We start from the raw sequence: 20,303 nt of genomic DNA, 5'->3' as shown, positions 1-20,303 counted from the left end.
AAAAAATAGCTATGGGAGCACAAAAGTTGCAGCAGTATGGGCAAACCAGGAACTCCTCAAACTCCAAACACCTAATGCCCATGACACTGTGCAGCTGTTTTCAGTGTCTCAGTTTAGCCCAATAATTACATAAGGCATCCAAATGTCCTATTTTTTAGCTACTCTGGGATGCAGCATGTTACAGCAGCATTATAGTAGTGCTCAGAGACTTCAGCTAAGGGCTACACTATGTAACAGAGCTGCAATAAATACATACAAAGCAGTGAAAGAATGGCCTATTTTATTTTCCTATGGCAAATCAAGGCATAAAGATGCAAGTTCCTCAAAACCTATGTCTGGAATGGAATCCACATCTCTTACAAGTCTCTGTCCAATCTCCTACTCAAAATATATCTCGTGTTCAGAAATGAAGGCAGGTGCCAAGCACTCTAAAGGGCTTATGTCTTCATCTTCTCTCCAGAGAAACTTTTGATTCTTCACAAGAACATGCAGACAACCTGGTGGCTGCATGATTTAAGAGTCAGTATAGGCTCTCCACTCCAGGAGAGGGGGTCTGACCACAAGGGCATTTTGGCTTATATTCTTAAATCTGCCCAGCAAAGAGGAAGTGACTTAGATACCTAAAACAGCTAGCTCATTGACAGGCAGTGATGCTCAGGAACAATAATCTTGCAGTGCAAGTTCTAATCCTCTTTTTAAGATTGACATTGCTAATGAGATTTATTTTATGAGCAGATAGAGACCAAAACATCAGCTTCTCTCTTTAGAAGATGATAAGGGATTTTCTTGGAGATTTTTTACACAATATCTATCAAGGAGATTTGAGACTTCCATTCTCTCAGGAAATGAGGCAATGGTAGCATAGTCTTTCTGTACAGGTGTTGGTTATTCAAATCAACCGTGCTGTTGCAACATGTCACAAACACTAATTCACTTAATCTCATAGCAGTCATATTTATAGATGTGGGGAGGTTTACTTGATTTTAGATTCAGAAACATATTAAATTATTTTCAATTCAGGCCAATCTGTATATGCTTGCCCATACTGTGAATAGCAAAGTAGGGGCTACAGTGAGAAGTTAATAAGAGAAATATTACTGGTTATGATAAACTAGATCAAAAAGGTCCTTTTGTAGTATTTCTACCATTTTTAAAAAGAACACACACTAGTGATAGTTTGCTATTGGCAGTGTCACAAAAAGAAGATTTATTGGCTGACGTCCGCTTGAGTTTGACTTGATTCAAGTTCAAGTCAGTGATGCCCTCATAGCCTTATTTTGTGCAGCCTGACCATGTCACAGTTCGTATGACCTCATCTTACTGTCACAATGATGATTGATCAGTGGACCAGTTTTTCTCATCTTCAGAAAGAGAGGATGAAAAGCAATGATAGGAACTGCTCTAATCTTCATGTTCATTCATCTGGTGAGCAGGCAGACAAAATCACCTCTGTAATCTGACAGAGAAAATATCTTTGTGGTTTTAATCTATGCCTTTAAGTACTTATACAAAATACATATCTATATTAACAACATTTTTCAACATGATTTTGAAACAATTGAGGACAATTTCTTTGAAAGAATTAGAAAGAGCTCAATGCAGACACCTTTGTAGATGGTGGCTATTCCCTTCTACACACATAAAAGTTCAGGAAAGGAGAGAGAAACTGGAATTTCAGTCACTGAATATCAACTGTCTCATCTATAAAGGCTCTACTTTGGTGTGTCAGACACATCAAGTTATGAAAGGTACCTAAACCTGCATTAGTTTGTTTGGTCTTACCCTCTTCTGGCTGCACCTCACAATCAGGAAGGTCTCAATGCTGTGCTCTTTCAGATAAGCGTTGCGCTCCCCTCCGAAGCCCAGCTCCACCTCGTAGTCTCCATTGAGATAGTTCAGGGTTGCTTTTGTTATGTGGATGCGCCTGGAACGGGACAAACATGTTTTGTAAACTCTGTAAAGTGATCACCTAAAAAGCCAGGTCCTGCCAGGGATGGGTTCCATGTACTGGAACAAACAAGCAATAAACCCCAACTTAGCCATGCCACTACTCTTGCACATTTAGTGTGAGACTTTAATGGATAAACACAACAACTTGGATGAAGCCACTTACCCAGCTTTGCCCCCTGCTTCCATGTGGTTGGCTAACGTGACATCATTGGACCACACATCAAACTGCCACTTCCTGAGGCCCAGGACCCCGCAGTGAACTCTGCCACTGTGGATTCCAACCCTCATGTTGACATTCACGCCCGTAACCTCACGGACCAGTCTGAAAAGAGACGTGGGGGAGAAGGGCCGTTATTAACAACTGAATGGCTGCAGTCAGCAGCACAAACTTGCACCCAGAACACAAAACTCCATAACGATCCATAAATTATTCCCAGATACACACGGTGCAGCTCATCCACATCAACAGGACAACAGAACAAAGCTGGACGATCTGTACTGCTCTTGGATGGCCAGGCTGGCCAAGAAGAGCCCTAATTAGAACGTGGAGCTCTTGGAGTAAATCCATGTACACTGAACTCAGGATCAAGTTGAGAATTCATAAAAAAAATTATCTCTGGGGCAGTAAAAGGATGAAAGCGCTGGTCTTTGATTTCCATACCAAAGCTGGACATAACCTGCCAGCACTCGGTCTCATTGAGAGTAATAGCATGTTGCAAAGAGAAAAAGGAAATGATTTCAGAGATCTTAATTTGTCTGTATGGCACCAAGCATCAACTCTTCCACAGATGAAATATGATACGTGTGTGAAATACCCCACTGAAGCTGGAAAGCTTGAACAGGCCTTACAGCAGCAAAACCAGAGAACCACATCTATTGCAGTCACTCCAAACAGGCAGCTACAAATACTCAAGTTCTGAATGTAATGAGGTTTTGGATGCTCTGCTTACTCTCAAAAACACTGCTAGAATACTTAGTGAGTTTTCCCCTTCAGGGCAAAAGTTAACTTCAAGAGCTGTTCACATGAGAAATATATTTAGGAGTGTGGGTAGGGAAAAGCCTTGATGAGGCCTTCAGAACAACTCTGCTTCTCATTATTGCCAATCATATCACTCCCAGAACGTCCATGCTTCACAGGCAAAATCACCTATATCATATACCACTGTCCCTTCCTTTGAATAATACGTTCCTTGAAGCAAGGAAGTACTTTATACCTATCAGATTTCAGTCTCTTCAGTTTTCAGGTTCATCTAGTCCTTTCTAGATAACATCATCTGGATAGATAAGTCCTCCCAACTCCCTAACATCAACACAGTTGTAATATTTAGGCTTTAGTTATTAATGAAACTGCATGAATAAAGATAGACCAGTTCTGGACTCCAGTTCACTCCTAACAGTGCAATATGTCCCTTAAAACAGTGACCAAGATGACTTCTTCTTAAAACAGCTCCTATCATCTTTGAGTTCCTTTCTCTTTATGATCCCTATCTTATGCTTCACTACCTTCTCACCGAAGTGACATTTATTATTTTTATTAACAAGCAGCAGAGATTGTCTAGCAGGTAAAGGAAACTGATATGCGTGAGGTGTTATGAACTGAAAGAGCTCCAACCACAACACTTGAGAAAGGAACAGGAGTTTTAGCAATAAAAATGTACCTGCACTCATAAACCTGATAGAAACAACACAGCTGCAGTTCCTCCCCCCACTGGGGGCTACAGCCCCTCCTGCACCCCCTGCCAAGCCATGTTATTGACACAAGACAAGGGAACTTTTCTCAGTAGAGTCAATGATGACCAGGTGACTTTGTCCAGACTTTGCAGCAAACAAATAAGTTTGGTTATTCTTTATAGACAAATGAAATATCCTTTGTTACCTTCCTTTTATTTCAGCTCATTTATACCAGCGGTACAGTGAATACAATTTTCATGAAGTCTTTCCTATTTGGGGTAACACTCCCTGCTGTTATTAGACACAGATGAAATCAGCCTACAGGCAGGGCCCAGTGTTGGTGAAGTCTGCAATCAAATGTTCAGTAGTTATTTGTTACCTGCAATCAAATGTTCAGTAGCTATTGGTTACCTTAATTGTGAAACCTCTTATCTTGATCCTTAGGGGAGGAGGGAGGAAGAGGGAGAGCAGGGGTAGTGAGAACAGAATCACCTTCCAGACTTATTAAGAGATAAGGTTGTTAAATGCATTCATTATACAGCGAGTGGGAAACAAGTTTTAAAGGCTGCTGAAGAGCTATTTGTAAACAAACACTGAGTGCACCTCAGCTCTGTGTTTATTCCAAGTAAGGTGGGTTGCAGTTAATCAATGAAGTCTAGACTTCCTGGTGTTATTTAGCCTTGTGGGGAATTAGACAGCAACACCTGAAGGCCTCTGGATTTCATCAGGCCAACAACTGGGCAGTGAACACAATATTCTGTGGGGCTGGTGGCAAAGGATTGCTGCTCCCTGTGTTTGACAAGACCCTTTGTCACCTGCTACTTAATTGTATCTCATGTGGAAGAAACAGCATTCTTTCAAGGGCTAGTTACTTGCAATTCCTCTTATTTTGCACATTGCATACAAGCCCAAAAAGGAGACTGGTGCAAGACAATGGAGTTTAAAACCAGGAAAGAAAAGGTAAAAAGTCCTGACAGTGTACACTGTATACAAAGCAAGGGAATGCTGTTGCATACTGTGCTTTAAATGGGGTCTCCTAGGTGAAAACACTGCTTTTCACCCTGTGTATTTGCATTATGAAAATGAGGTTGAAAACTCTGGGGGAGTATTGATGTCCTTGCAGAGATTCGAATGGTAAAGGATGTACTATACCAAGCTCAGGAAGGAGGTACTTCTAGATTTTATCAAGCTGAAGTGGAAACTCCATCAATTTCCTGCATGGAATAAGGGGAGAATGCTGAGAGATCTTCTACTTCTCTGTTGGTACCACTAATACTTCAGAAGATGCTTTCAGAAAATAAACAAAAGAGAAGGGAAAGAGCAGGAGAGTCTGTGCAGCAGGGATGGTGTAGATATCAAGGCCTGCTCAGCTACCATCCAAAACTGACTGAACTTTGCATCTAAACTTGCATACACTCAAGATGACCAAATAAATCTCCCTTCCCTGAATTCTGAAAGAATTGGCCTGTGAAAGCACAATTACAATGCAAACAATATTCAACACTGTCTGTAATCCTCCAAGCAATAAAACTAGGTATGGGTCTCCTCTTTGTTACTCTCAAGACAGGACTGGTCTGGACTAACATGGTTGCTAGTCTGACTTTAGGAGCAGGCAAAGCCTCACCACATATTTTAAAAGAAAAAAATACAGATGGGGAAGTAAATGGAAATAAAGGAAAAAGATCATGAGTTTGTCCCAGTCTGTGCCAGAGCAACTTCAGGCTTTATTTCAGTAATTAATTTAGCTAAAGTAAGAAAGCCTTGAATCTGACCCTTTAGGCATAGGGACACATAGAGGAGGATTTGTTGAACTAGACAAGACAGACCTTAGCAGAGCAATTTTAAGGTGAGTAAAAAACTGGTTTAAATACATAGCGACTGAAATGTAATAAAGTTATTATTAACCCTCTGAATTCACAATTCTGCAATTCTCTGGAATCCTCCTTTGGGAATGAGACTTCCAGTAACTACAGTAACCTTTGCCTTTCTCATCAAGGGGCTGAGCTCTGACATCCAGATGACTGTATGGACACAAGTGTCTGTTTTGCTGCTGTCAAACCTTAACAGCATTTTGTTTTTTTGTTCCAGCTGTTTTCCCTTTTTGCTGGCCAGAGTTCTCTGGTTTGGTTACCTTGCTCCTAATATTAAGAAGAACTAGCAGGAAAGAGAATCTACTTGCATTTGGGGAATATGGTACTTACGAGATGGCCTCTATCATATCCATTCCCATTTCAACACAGCAGTGTGCATGGTCAGCTCTTGCTTCTGGCAACCCAGACACACAGTAATAGCAATCACCCAGGATCTTGATCCGTAAACAGTGGTTCTCCTTAAAAAAAAATAAGAATAATAAAAGAGAAAGAAGTATTCAGCTTATATTCATGCTTGCAATAGCTTGCCTTTTAGGGCAGTGAATATTTAAGAAATCCAGTGAACCAGCACAGTATGTCATTCGTGCAACAGGAGAATAAAAACAAGAGGAAACAAAATGATAATAGAAAACTTACCGCTGCAAGCTTGTCGAATCTGGCAAAGAGCTCGTTCAGTGTCATGACCAGCTCCTGAGCAGTGCACTGGGAGGCCAGACTGGTGAAACCCTCGATGTCTGCAAAGAGGATGCTTGGGAAAAGAGAGAGGGAAAAAAAAAAAAAGTGTTACAAAATTTGTTGCTGATATTTGTGTAAGTGTAAATTGCACATAGGAGTCCGGGATGGGAAGGATTATGGGGTGTTCCAGCCCTACAGCAACAAGGAGATGAGCAGCTCTAATGACGCTTTATGACGCAGTCCCCACCCCACCTGCAGCACCCAGGAGCTCCTCCCAGTAAGGCTGCAAGCCCAAAATGACCAACGTGCTGCCAAAAGACAATTGCACACCTTGCCAGCTGAGGCCAACTGAGACATAAGGATATCACATCACAAGTCCACCCAGGATGGACTGGGAAAGCCCTGTGAAAGCAGCCTGGACTGTTTTGAAAGCACAATTATTTGAATCACAAGTATTATTAATGGCTCTTTGATGTCAGTGAATCAATATTAATGTTGTGCTGCAAGGACAACAGTGGGTTGTGGTTTTTTTTTAAACTGCACAAAGATTCTGTCTCATTGATAATTACAACATGGAAAATACTGACTTGCAATCAAACCCAGCCATTATGGCAAATTTAAAACTATTCAGTAAAAGAAGCAGCAGACTTTATCTATGTAGATCCGAGATAAAATGTAGACATGCACACACATTTATATAAATAGAAAATTCATAAGTTCTACTTGTATATTGAAACATTTGTCCAGTGGTTGATTTGTTCTTTGAAGTTGATTATTGCCATCAAGATGTACTTGGAAAAGAAATTAAAAGTCTTAATAACAACGACTTTGGAATTGTTTCTTCTTTGTAAAATAAAACTCCAGCATGTTTTAGGCAAATTGCAGAGGTATGTTTTCAGTTGGAATTCCCTGCAATGCCTTCAGTCAGAAAGCAAAACCAACAAAAATATTTTCACAAGCATTTTTTGCAAAAATCCTGAAACACATTTCAGTTCTGGCATGCTTTTCATATTTTCCTTCTACATTTCAACTCCAATAAATCACCAACCAAACATATTGCATTAAATGCTTCTTTGTTAGTCACACTGATACGAAAATGTGCAAGAGAAAAACAAGACAAATGCAGGGATGTCTGAATCAAAATATACTTTGCCATTTTTAAACACTTGAGAAAACACACAAAAATAAATCAAGATTCCACATATTTACAAATAAAAGTAAACCTCCTGAAGAAACACACTTGAAATCAAATGAAAGCTTAGACAAATCTGTACTGCTCATAAGCAATTTAAGTATGTGCTAATATGTAATGTACAAATGGGAAACGTCTCCAGTTCTAGTGGCAGTAACAAATTATGTCTTGTTGAAAGCACGTTCCTCTTCCAACATAGGGCAAATTGCAAATTACTCATTTTTGAACATGTTCACACTCTGCATGTGTGCATGTTGCAATAGCCTTGTGTTAGAACAGGAGAAATCAAGATCAGCTGCTGCTCTGACATTCAGATATCAACGGGAGTATCTGAAAATATTACACAGGGATGCCCTGAGCCTTCTCCTCGTGCCTAATGAGTGTGGATAAATGACTCAGGTTGCTCCCTTCATCCCCCATTACTATCATCCCAGATAAATGGATCAGACATTTCTAGAAGTGAAATGGTGGCAATATTTCAACCACACAAATTAAGCATTCAGCAGAGCCCTATGGAGCTGCTCTACACACAGATTTGTGTTAGCTAACCAAGCACCTGGGTGCATTGCAGCCAGCCAGCCGTGTGACCTGCTCTGCCACCAAACAGCCACACTGCTGAGCTATCAGCAGACACTCCCTGGGATACATGAGCTGCAGGGAATGGAAAACCCCATCACGTATGGAAAGGACTGCATGTGAGATGGCAGAGGACAGTGCAGGTAGCTGGGAACTGAAGAGGAGAGGACAGACACATTCATGCCAGGCAACTGGAGAAAGAACAGGACACAAGAGTCAGAGAAAACAGTCCTTGACATCTGGAATCCAGCCTGAAGCCTCTGTCCTCTGCTCTCAGCAAGGTACTCTGAAAGCCACTAAATCACATTTTACTCCTCTGCCCAATGTGCCCCCTCCACACACTCCTGCTAGCACTGCAGCTCCAGCAGCAGAGACTCCAGCCAGGTTTGTCAGTCCCAGCCCCTCCTGCAAGGGAGGAATGGGGACTGAGGAACTTCTGTTCCTGCTATTATTAGCCTTTGCAACCCTTAAATTCAGCCTGCTCCCTGTAGAATGCCCAACAGTCCAGAAGTGACAAGGAAAAGAGGTGCCTCTTACAGCAGCCATCATGGAACAGCACATGATCCTCATCCTGTGTTTAGTCAGAGCTGTTATTTGAAAATGAAGCCTGTAATATCTATGTCCTTACACACACAACACACACAGTGAGATGTCTGAAGCACCTCCAGACCCTGCCAGTGCATCTTACCCAGACTAGCAGCCTTAGAGATGAAACACACAGATTGCCACTACCCATAACTCCTTACTCTCCACTTCAGTCATGTCAGACTACCCTTAGCAATGAAAAGATGTTATTAAAGGACCATGGTGATGGTGATGAAGGGCCCAACTCATGCCAACTATTTGTCGGTCTTCAGAGATCATGCCATTTCCTTGCTGGTGGGAGGACAATGCCAGTAACAGGTCTCCCTTGTGCCAAAATGTGTGGCAAATGACAGTGGTCAAAAAAAGGTCAAAGAAAATAAATATTATAGCCATAAAATATTGTGAGATAAGTAAGGCAGTGGTTTAGCAGTACTATTAGCTGGAACAGATTAGAAGAGACTGACCACAAAATCTGCAGCCTGGACATCAGCAACTATTATCAGCCCTGAGTCCCAGTCCCTTCATCTGGGAGGCTACTGCTTTGTGGAAAAACCAGTTTAGCATGTAATTAAAATGTTGTAATGGTTTCAGAGTTCTCGATATATTTTCCACTCCATCACTGTCTTCAGATTTACCATCTGATTGGGTTTTGTCCAGCAGTAACCAGGGTATGACCTCAAAAAATATAGAAAATGGTTTATTTCTGGGAAAGACAGGGAAGAAAAGAGGAGTTATCATTAATTTTATATGTCTTTTAAAATTCTTTCTGTTTTATTTTAGTTGAAAAGTACCACAAATTGTGTTTTAGGGTAGAGGTGAATACTTTCCTAAGCTCCGATTTCAGTTCCTATTTCCAGCAAGGACTGACTCAAGATTTCATAGCTGTACAAGGCAAGCTCAGTTTTGTGGCTGTTGCCCTGCGTGGCTCATGATACTGACAGGAAAAAAGGATGAAAAAGAGCCTGATGGCAGATCCTGACATCCTCCCCTCTGCTTAGGGAGCAGCTTGATACGTGCCTGGTCTTGCCCAAACCCCAGGCAAGGGAAGAGGAAAAGAGGGATACAGGAACTGGAACACCCCATAGCAGCTGGTTCCTATGGAATCCACCATGTCTGAAGGGCAGCACAGGCAGGCTGGGCTCACAGCTCCAGCTGCTGCTGCCATGGCAATGCCAGCTCTGCCTGAGCTCGGCTCTTCCCAAAACCACCAGGACACAGGGGACTGCAAGGCCTCGATGGGCAGGATGTCTGGGTGCTCTGTGCACAGTGCATCACAGAACTGCAAAGGCAGACTGAGCTGAAATGGAGGGAGGCACAGCCAGGATGCAGAGACAAGAGGAGAAAATTCCCATCCTGCTGAGTTTAGCTTTCCCACTTTTCTGTCTGTAATGCATTCACACAACAGTTACGATACACCAGGACAAGCAGCTCTGGAACCAGCAGGAGCCTCAGTGCAACATCCCAGAGACCCGCTCAGGTCCATCCCACTACACCTGGAGTCCTACCACTGCAGGCCCTTTAAAACTATCTGCTGTAAGACAGGTGATCCTTGCTTTACTGATGTACCCTGAGGCAGAAGCATCACAGGATCTTTGGGATGGCAAAAGATAGCAAAGGAGAACTTTCTTTGCAAGTGTGCAGGAAGGGGAGAAATTTAGCAGAAAGCAAAGAACATAAGGAATAAGAAGAGCTAAGGACAAGGTGGGAAGCAGGAAACCACGAGATGTTTAAAAACCACACACATCTACAGGGAATGATTTTGCAATGCAGACTTTAATATCTGGAGCTAATACAATTATAAAAGGAGGGACATGACACACGTTTCCCTGCAAATGCAGGATTATTCAAAATGGTAAATTAAATCATGAGTGCTTCTAATGTAAAAACAAAAAAACCCAGTCGTGTTCTATTTCAAGCCATGTGCGTGCCATGCACGCCAGCCACAACATAAATCAAGCAAGGCAAGAAACACAAACCCTATCACCATCACAACGCTAATGCCAGTCATGAATATAAACACCATGTGTTGCTGGAAACCAAACGCCACAGGCACTGCATGGGAAACAGAACAAAACCCCAGATTCAGAGAGCTTTAATGGCTTATAATAACTACAAAGTGCTTTTGACTGCATCTGAACCATGGTATTTTACCACAATGAACACTACCTACAAGAGAAGAAAGAGTTCATATGCCGTGATAAAATAATCATTGCTCGCTAGGACCAAGCGTTCACGAGCAGAGGTGTAACAAGAACGCCACTGACTTTAGACACAGTCTGCCCTTGCCAGTGAGCTCCCTAAGCTAATGGGTGAGGACAGGGTCTCAGGGTGCTACAACACCATCCACTGCAACTGGTGTTGCATGTCATTGAGTCATACTGTGAACAAGAAAGAACAAAGAAGAAGGATGGACCAGGATGAAGCTAACAAAACTCTCACTTGAAAGGCTGGGTCAAGCTCTTTACAGCAAAGTAGGCTTTCAGAGAACCACAGTAACGGTGAAGTTGGAAAGGACCTCTGGAGGTCATCTTGTCTAACCCTCTGCTCAAGCAGAGCCACCTAAAGATGGTTACCCAAGACCATGTTCAGATGTCTTTTGAGTATCTCCAAGGTGGGATTATCTCTTCAGCATTTTGGTAAATGAGTCAATTTTTGCACTTGGACGTCTGTTTAAAATGCACTGTAAGCCCAGAATTATTTTCAGCTCCAGTGGCATAAACGTATTATTAAGTTCATCTAGAAGTTGCTGGAATAGACAAGACATCAGGATAAATCCAATCTCTCCTTCCTAGCTACTTGGGGATGGGATGGCACAGAGATCCTCCGTGTCTTCTACTCACCCTGTGCGCGAGATAGGATTCCAGCTTCCAGAAACACTGAGAACATCTCATCATGCTCTTTCCCTGCTGAATTTGACAGCAGCAACAACAAAAGGACAAACCAAAACAAGCTGAGGACAAGTTCCCAGCGGTGCCACAGTGGCCATGGTCAGGCGGCAGCGTGTGTGGGAAAAGCAGCACTAATGTGAGCAAGGGCAGCAGAGCCCGCCTAGGGAGGGTGAAGGGGCCCACACAGATCACAGTGCTGAGTGACAGCCCAGTGACCAGTCCAGCAAGCTGCTTCTAGACCATCTCAGGTCTCAACAGCACGACAGCCTTGCTCTCTTGGGATGTCTGAGTGACAGGCTAAAGACACAGCCTTAGCGATGCAAAAAATGTTCTCCAGAACAGCAGGATATCAGACAGACCAGAGGTTAAAATTTTTCTTTTTCTTACACTCATGAGAAAAATCCAAACACAACAGTAAAAAGATACACGCTCTATCCTAAACTTATATGGTCATTTTGGAGAAGATCCATTTAGTATTGGAAATCACCTATTGTTTAAAATGAGCCCTAGCACTGCTGCTACATATGAGCTGGCACAGCTCCCCCTTGGAAAGGAGGACTCAGTCTTGCACCATGTTCCACCTTGAGATCATTCATGCTGGCTCCCACTTGCTCAAGAGCGTGAGAAGGCACACATGTACACAAATATTGTGATAAGCAAAGGAGTACTGGTAAGAGAGAGAAAAACACAAAATAGGAGGGAATACATAAAAAAATCCTTACAAAACCAAAACCCTTTGTGAGCCTTTTCACCTTTTTCTTTACAACAAAAGGCAGAAAGCCTCTCTCCCATCCCTTTTCAAAGTTGCCAAAAATGTAAACCAAACTCACATGCCATATTTGAGAACTCCACTCTGCAAGGCCATACTAAGTAAATCTGGTGGCAGCAAAAACCAACAAAGAAGCAGAAGACCAGATGGTTCTGGGAGACACTGGTGGCAACGTGCAGACTGCCATCCACAGCCACTGCATGATGACAGCCAGGCTCATTGCAAGGACACAGACTGCAGAGCCCTGCTTTGACTTGATTTTCCTGTGTGTGCTCTCAGGTGAGTGTTACTGGAGGTCAGAACTGCCTGAGGGGCTCATCTGGGAGATGCAAATCTCCCGCACAAACATTGTGGCTGCAGCTCTGTCTGCATTAGCAGGGCTGGGAATGCCCTATGGAAAGGCTCCAGCCCTGCTGATGCTCAGGAGCTGCTGAGAAAAATGGCACCATAGCGTCCATCATGGTCATCTCCTCACCTCAGTGGTCTGTCCCTCACTGACAGCACAGGAAAGGAGAAGAAATTAAGATCCTGAAATCACTAACCAGAAGGGGAAAAATGCACCCGTCATGCAAAGAAAAGTTTTTCCATGACCTCCCTAGGTTTGCAGTTTACAAGCATGCAAGCATCCCCAGTTACTGGAACTTAGCTATAGCTAGGCAACATCAGTACTCCTTTTTTGATTTTAAACATGAAAAACTTGCTATCCTCTCCTCCTAAACATTTTGAGTTACAAGATTTTCCTATTTCAGCTGACTATATTTAACCAGATTGATTTTTCACTGGAAACAGGAGCAATAAATAGTCTTTTGGGAAGAAAAGCTACTTGAGGAAGGCAAAACCAAATAAAAATAGATACACAGCAGCTACCAGCCAAACTATAGGTGTGACACACTATAGATGGCTTTGAGAGTGAAAGAAATTTTAATCCTCCATCACTACCAGCTGAAATAGATACTTCTGTCTGCCAAACCTAAAAAAGAGATCCAACCATTCTAAATAAGACTTTATGCTTAAGGAGGAAATTTAGACCTTTTTCATTTATCTGAGAAAGGACTGATGGGAATGCCAATTTTTTTCCAGTTGTTCTGGTCAGGGGGAAAAATCACGTGAATGCAAAAAGATGCCAAATCCATTCCATCTCCAAGGAAGATGATGAGGAAGTTTAAGAGGGCAAAGTTGAAGGACAGGGCCTTTTGCAGGAAGGAGCCATGCACAGTGCTAACCCAAATCATGTGCCTTTGCTGTGGCTCCAAGCAAGCCCAAACCCACCCAGCTCGGCCTGACCAGTACAAAAGAGCTGGCAGGTCTGTCCAAACTGGAGCTGAATCTGGCCCACACCAAAATAAATCTCAGATTCATTTTTGTTCCACAAGACAGCCTGAAATCCAGATCTGCAGGTAAAACAGAAAGGAAAAGCCATATTCTGGTTTTCGAATTTCAGGTGTGCTTTTTCCTTTGAGCATTCCTGCAGCCTGTTTTCTGAGATTGGAGCAATCTCTGATATGAAAATTCCGCTGTAAACCAATAAGTAGGACAACAGGGCTAAAAGAATTCTGAAAAAAGGGACCAGCACAGTTGTAATTCTGTTCAGGCCAGGAAGGCACTATTCCTTCCTAAAAATTTAAGCATTAAAGCAAAAGAAAACCTGTTGCAAAGGGACTGTGTGCCAGCAATCCATCAGTTGTCAGAGAAGGCAAGAGAGTAATATATTTTGTCACAGTTAACAGTTTCACAAGTGTATCCTGGCTCAGGCACATGGCATAGAGATGAAATTGCTTCTAATCAGGTTTGTGATGCTTTCTGTTATATATTGCTCAGGTCTTTGTATTTGATGGAGAAAGAATGAGCTCTTCATAGCTGTGAAAACTGCCTTCAGTCTGTTCTCTGGTATCATGGATATTCAGGCTAACAATGATGCTTTTGTACTCCCCAACCAAAAAGCTGCAGTGATTCTGCATGCAGCCAGCACTTCACTCTAACCTTACTTCTTCACTCTTTCCCATGTCCTGTCCTTTTGGGATCTATTTACTTTGTCATTTATCAAGTCAGAGTTTCCCCTCTGGAAAGTCACTACATAATGGAAACATTACATTAGTATATAAATGTCATAATTTAAAACATTAAGGAGCAGTTGTGCATTTCCCAAAGTGGATAGGTAGCAAAATACAGACTCCCAACAGATCAGCTGAGAAGGGACAAGTGCTGTGATGTTCTGTATACATGATTTCCATGGGTAGCTTATTAGATCAATAATACAAAGTGGCCATTTGGTGGGAAAACAGTGCTGAAGAATATGGACACGAGTCTTCCTGCCCTTTTTGGAACAGTCAGCATGAGTGGACTCGCTGCCCTCCCCCACTTCTACACTTTAAAATGTAGTTGAGCAGTTGTGTTTTTAAAATTACACTGATGAAACTGCAAAGAGAAATGGGCCCAAAGCATTCAGAGACACTCAACTGTGCACACTTTGTAATGGTCACTTTTCTGAGAAACACCAATGAACATCAGTGGAGAGGAACTGTAAAATGAAGACATAATTCTTCATCAGGTGTTTTGGAAGTTAAAATGGCTGCCCAAAGAAACTGGTACAACTCATTAACTGAGGGATCAATGTTATTTGATTAATAAACAAACCTGATAATAAATGTAATAATAAACCACATTCATGTTTTCAGTGACAAGGGAGACTGGTGGCAATGTCAGAATCAAATGAAAAGGAAAAAATCCTGCAGGAAATTGAACTTGTTATCTGGTTGTTGTACACTGCATTAATTTTCCTTACCTGATAAGAATCAGTTATGAATAGATACCCTCAACTCACAACTAAAGTCTCCCAACTTTACAAGAGCTATAATTTAACGTTAAGGGGTTTTTCCCCTTTTTAAGATGTCACCTACCATCACACCTGAATTGACCAGCGGCCCTTGGGCTGGTATCTATCTTTGGTTCCCTTTGGTGACACAGAAAACTCTAGCTTCCATAGAGAAACAAGGTAAATATAATGAAATTTTGTACAATTGGTATCATCAGTAAAACCACTCCTCCTCAGAAGGCAGTTCAGGTGAGTTACTGCATAAGGATTTCTATGCAAAGATGGTCCTTGAACAGGGAATATGAAATTCCATGCACCTTTTCAGGCCCTAACATTTCTCATATTCCAAATATTTGGCATATTTCCATGATTTCATAGAGAGTAAGCAGTGACATTGAGCAACTGTTACAATGTCGTTGGTATTAGAGAAGCAACAACACACTATTTTCTAGAGACAGCAGTATGGTATATAGATAAAATACAGAAAGGTGCTCAAGGTGACATGGGAAAACCCTGGCAAAGCAGGAATGTGAATGCTGGCCTCCTAAGCCCAGGAAACATCCACACAAACCCTACTCCTGACATGCTGGAGCAGGAACCATGGTGAAGGCAGGTCAGCTCACTGCAAATTTCTCTCTAACTTTCCCCTAAATCTCCCCTGATTTTTGTACTCAGTGGTTTCTTCTCATAATGAAGCAGGCATATAATTTTAACTTGATTTCAAGAGAATTACTGTAATTGCCACCAACAGAATAATAGATCTGCATACAAAGAAATGGCTTTTCTCTTGCCTTTTCCATTGGAAAATTTAATTTCTGTGTTAATGCATTAAGATATTTCACTAAGCCATTTGCTTGCTACTTTCAATATTCACAAAATATTATTACCAAATTTAGTTCCTGCAAACAGCTATTAGTTTACCAGTGTTCTAATACCAATAAAATCACTCGAGTCTGACCAGGTCTTTTCTACAGCACAGAAAGCCAACTTGGAGACCACTTAAAACATATAATATGGTAATGTGTCTCATAGCATAAAAATAAGAGGAAAGTTGCTCTTTCAATCTTTCTACATCTATGCAAAACCAGTCTAGCTAATTTCTGTTTATTTCTATGCCACCACAGTAGCAGCAATTTTGGTTTTCCCAAAGCTGTATGGAATGGAATTTAAGTACCAGGGAGGACACATGCCCATGTGAAGTTTAACACAGCTGGCAATAAAATTGTGGCTGACGAGTCACAGGACAGACAGGTTGGGACTTTTCCTGTTGGGGATCTGGGGAATCCAGAGCTGAATTCACTTGCAGGGAAGGAAGGAGTTTGAACAAACTGCCCCAAGTGAAGTGTCTTTTAGAATATCCATGTTAACAGCCACACTGATCCTGTCCCCAGCACTGATACACTCAGGTTTCTCACAGATGCCAGGGATTAGAATGATTTGCTCCTCCAGACAGGAGTAGGAATGACTGAGGTGAAGTGTTTCTCAAACAACACATCTGTGTTCTCCCTGGGGTCTGTGCTGTGGCTGCATGAACTGATGTGGCACCAGGTGCCAGCGTGAGCAGGGCCTGGGGCTGGCAGGCAGATCTGGAGCAGTGCAGAGGGCAGCCGAAGGAAACGGAGCATGCAAACAAACACGAACCCTAAAGATCTTTGAACAGTCTGCAACTTGCAAGATGCTCACTAAGGCAAAGTGCAGCTGTGCTATTTGGTGCTTGTATGGCTGGGTTAAATGCTCCTGCAGTTCAGATATCAGGAGATGACTCCCTATTCCTACACACCAAGCCGCTCTCCGGAAGCCTGAAAATGCTTAGCACAGCTACTCTATTTCTTAAATACCACAATAAACAAACTTGCAGAAGTGCTGGATTCTAATAGCCACTGCACAGAAAGAAAGCAAGAGGGGAGGAGGGGAAGTGCAGCAGCCCACACATCAAATGCTGGTAGGCTCAGTGCTAAATAGCAGATGATTCTTACTGAATAACTGCCCTAGATTTTGCAAACAATACAGGGAACAAAAATAGAAACCCATTTACATATTGCTGTTAATAACTTTATTTATAGTGTCACAGCTAGAGCACAATAACTGAAGCCATGGCTTAACTTGAAAGCCATTCACTGTGGAAGAGTCAGACAGATACTGTTTTCTCAATCCTTATGCAACTGAAAAAAATCCTGCTAACAACATCCAGTCACCAGAGTCCTTGTAAACAGAATCAGAAAAGAAGTTAACAGCAGTCAAAGCCAAAAGCAAATCATCCCCAGGATCTTCTTGGCTTCTGCACCTCCTGGCTACTTAGGACATGCTGTGGTTAATCGAAGACCACCGCGGCTAGAAACCCTGGCAAGTGATTTTTCACTTCAGTTTGGGCCTCGTGATAGCACCTTACAGGACTGTTGTTTAATTTATCACTTTGGTTGTTATTTGTTTGTTTGAATTAAGAGGTACAGACAGGGCTCAGACTAAGTCAGCAGCTACAATAAGAAACAGTATGTGTCCAGCATTAAAGAAAATGCCTCCCATGTCTGTGTTGCCATCTACATGACTGTAGCCAAATCTTACCTGGGAGCCAAGAATCCTGCCAGATAAAATACCACTGGCCTGTCACAAAGAACTGGCATATCTTTAAGGTACAGAAACATACACAGAAATTTGTACCCTTGATTCCATAGTATTTTGCAAATGCCTGCTATTTATAAGGAAATGGAGAGAAACTGAAAGCAAGAAAACCATCTCCTAAGACCCATCACCCAAGATGTGAGAAAACATGGATCTAATTTTCCCTCAGCTTGAATCCAGCCTGAACTGGACAACTGGCTATTTTGGATTGGGAACAGGGGTGCCCTCAGGACCTCATGCTGCAGCTGCTCATTACATATAAAATACTCAGAATAATTAGAGGCAGAGATGGAGAGCGCTCCGCTCTGCCCTGCTGATTATGGTGCACGCTGTGACATGGGACAGTGGGATTCAAGCTGCTGCTCCGGGGTTTGATTCTTTTATATAGAAAAATGAAACAGAATTAACAAAAGAGAATAAGGATGCCTTCTTCATTTATGGCCTCTCCTAGGAGACGTGGCCTCAAATGCCCTCTGGTACATGGGAAAACTGAATTCAGATTACCTACCCTGGCAGTGGGCTCCCGATGAGCATGGTGTGCCTCATCCCTTGTGCCTCCTCAGGTCTTCGCTACCTCTGTATTGTCCTTTCTGCCACACGGAATGTCAACTGAATGATTAATTCTCTGGGTTTCCATTTCAGTGAGGAACAGGAAGATGCCCCTTTGGCACTGCAGCCCAGCCATGCCCTGCTCGCTCCCCGACAAGCACAGCCAGCACCCATGGGAAGTGCCCACACAGAGTGTGAGTGTGTGTTTGTGTTTGTGCACACTCCCTGCTGGCTCCTTAGGCACGGCTCCTCAGAGCCTTCACCACCTAGTCATCAGGACAATTCTGCAATGGGAGCCAAGCATGTCTGAGCTCTGATCAGCCTCACTACCAAGCCAAATTAAAGAACTCACTGTCTGTCTCAGGTTTTAACTTTTCAGACGAGATACCATTTTCAGTTTACTTCTTCCACCACTGCATACTTCCAAGGAAAAGCAGCTCAGCAGGTAAGCTACACCTGCAATTTCAAGGTCCCTGGGCTTTGTAAGAAATTTGTAATCACTTCCAATTTCAACAGAAAAATTTTACTCAGTTTGCAGCTGAAAATTTTAAAGAGCATTGGAGAGTAAGAACAAAATATCACTTACAATTTCCACTCTGTAACACAACTTTTGTCTCTGCATGAGACCTGTCACCCCAAACTGTGACCTGATGGCCACCCTTCCACAGAAAGGAAGTACCTTAGGGAAGAAAGGTGAGGACATGAGTTTTTTCTCATTTTTAATTGAAACAAAGTAGAACTATTAAATGAAAAGGCCTCTTTTTCTCTTGCCTGGAAAGGAAATTAATCTCACAAAGGGGCTTACAGTAGTTTTGAATGCAATCCAGAACAAAAGATTCCAAATGAAACAGAATAATTATACTTTTATGGATCAGCTCTTGGCATTTGTTGTAGCCTGATCTGTAACTGCAGTGCTCAAGTTCCCCTGAGCAGAAGCCAAAGTTTTGTTTGTTTTGTTCTACAAATTGATTCTTATTAGCTCATTCTTTGGAAGCAGCCACGGCACAAAGCTGTGGGGCATTGGTGTGCATGTTCCTGGGAATGGAGGCTTCCACCAGCACTGCTATGGCACATAACTGTCCTCATCTACACCTGCTTGCATCTGGTTTCCATTGCCCCTTCTTTTTTTCCTCCAGAGATCCTAAAAATTGGTAAATTTGCTCCTTTCTTTCCAAGAATTTTTTTTGTCTTCCCCATATTTTTTGCCTACTTCTCCTCCCCACTAACATCCCATCAGCTCTGTGAGACAGGGTTCTCTCAGTTCCTTCATGGTCCAGGGAGTTACAAAGCACTTTTCTGAATTGCTGCTTCATTCAGCACTGATGTATAGGTCTGCCAGGCCTTGCAGATAACAGAAATTAAGCAGCTGTGAGAAGAAGGAGGGTTGTCCTAGTAACCCTCTATTAGGAGCATTCCCCACAGTGAGCAGGAAGGGAGCCAGTGCATGATCACACTCTGCAAAGAATCATGCTTCCATGAAAAAAACCTACCCAAAACATCACCATCAAAACACCCCAAAACAATCAGCTGACATGGTGGATCAAACTGTCACTACTGTAAGTCTGCTGGGAAAATTCCCCACTGCTTCCTACCTGCACCTTCCCCTCCATGTGAGAGGGCAAGTCGTGCTTCCAGGTACTTTGCACAGCTGCTGCTGGGACACGCTGGCATTTACAGCTGATCCTGCAACTCAACAAAGCCCTGGTCATCCAGCCTTCTGCATGCCACTTACTGGGGAGATCTCTGCAACAGGAGGCTAGGAGAGAATATTTTGCTGATGGTCACACAGATCCAAGTTTCATAATTAGTTTTATAAATATTTAGAAATAAATTTATAAATAGCAAGCCAGGTTTTTCATCTTGGGGGTTGATTCTGTAGAACTGCAGATGAGGAAGTTGATTTTAAATGTTGATGATCCTCCTATATGTTTAAGGCATCAATTTGGGAGGCTGATTCAAAAAATGGATGTGGTTATTGGTCAAGAACGTCCTTAGATTTTCTCAGTGCCTTTGAGAGCCTCAGATGTTTGCCAAAATCACACACAGCAACCACAAAGAGCTCTGCTGGTCATGGTATCAAGGAAGATAACACCTACAGTGCTATATTTTGGTTGCTTTTTAATTAGAAGCACAGAGACACTTCCCA

At 42.4% G+C, this 20,303-nt stretch overlaps 1 protein-coding gene across 1 annotated transcript in view; it reads right to left on the bottom strand.

The window, feature by feature from the left end:
- The window catches only part of ADCY5 (adenylate cyclase 5), a 204,467-nt gene that overhangs the window by 50,406 nt on the left and 133,758 nt on the right, over window positions 1-20,303 (bottom strand). Inside the window, exons 4-7 of the mRNA XM_038143319.1 lie at window positions 6,129-6,240; window positions 5,823-5,950; window positions 2,114-2,272; window positions 1,783-1,924 (exon numbers count right to left, since the gene is read on the bottom strand). Coding sequence (XP_037999247.1) covers window positions 1,783-1,924; window positions 2,114-2,272; window positions 5,823-5,950; window positions 6,129-6,240 — 541 coding nt within the window. The remainder of the gene's footprint in view (window positions 1-1,782; window positions 1,925-2,113; window positions 2,273-5,822; window positions 5,951-6,128; window positions 6,241-20,303) is intronic.

This window comes from Motacilla alba, chromosome 7 (genome assembly GCF_015832195.1).
Source record: "Motacilla alba alba isolate MOTALB_02 chromosome 7, Motacilla_alba_V1.0_pri, whole genome shotgun sequence".
NCBI classification, from domain to species: Eukaryota; Metazoa; Chordata; class Aves; order Passeriformes; family Motacillidae; genus Motacilla; species Motacilla alba.
The sequence above is the reverse complement of the archived record's forward strand: the minus strand, read 5'-3'. Positions and strand labels throughout refer to the sequence as shown.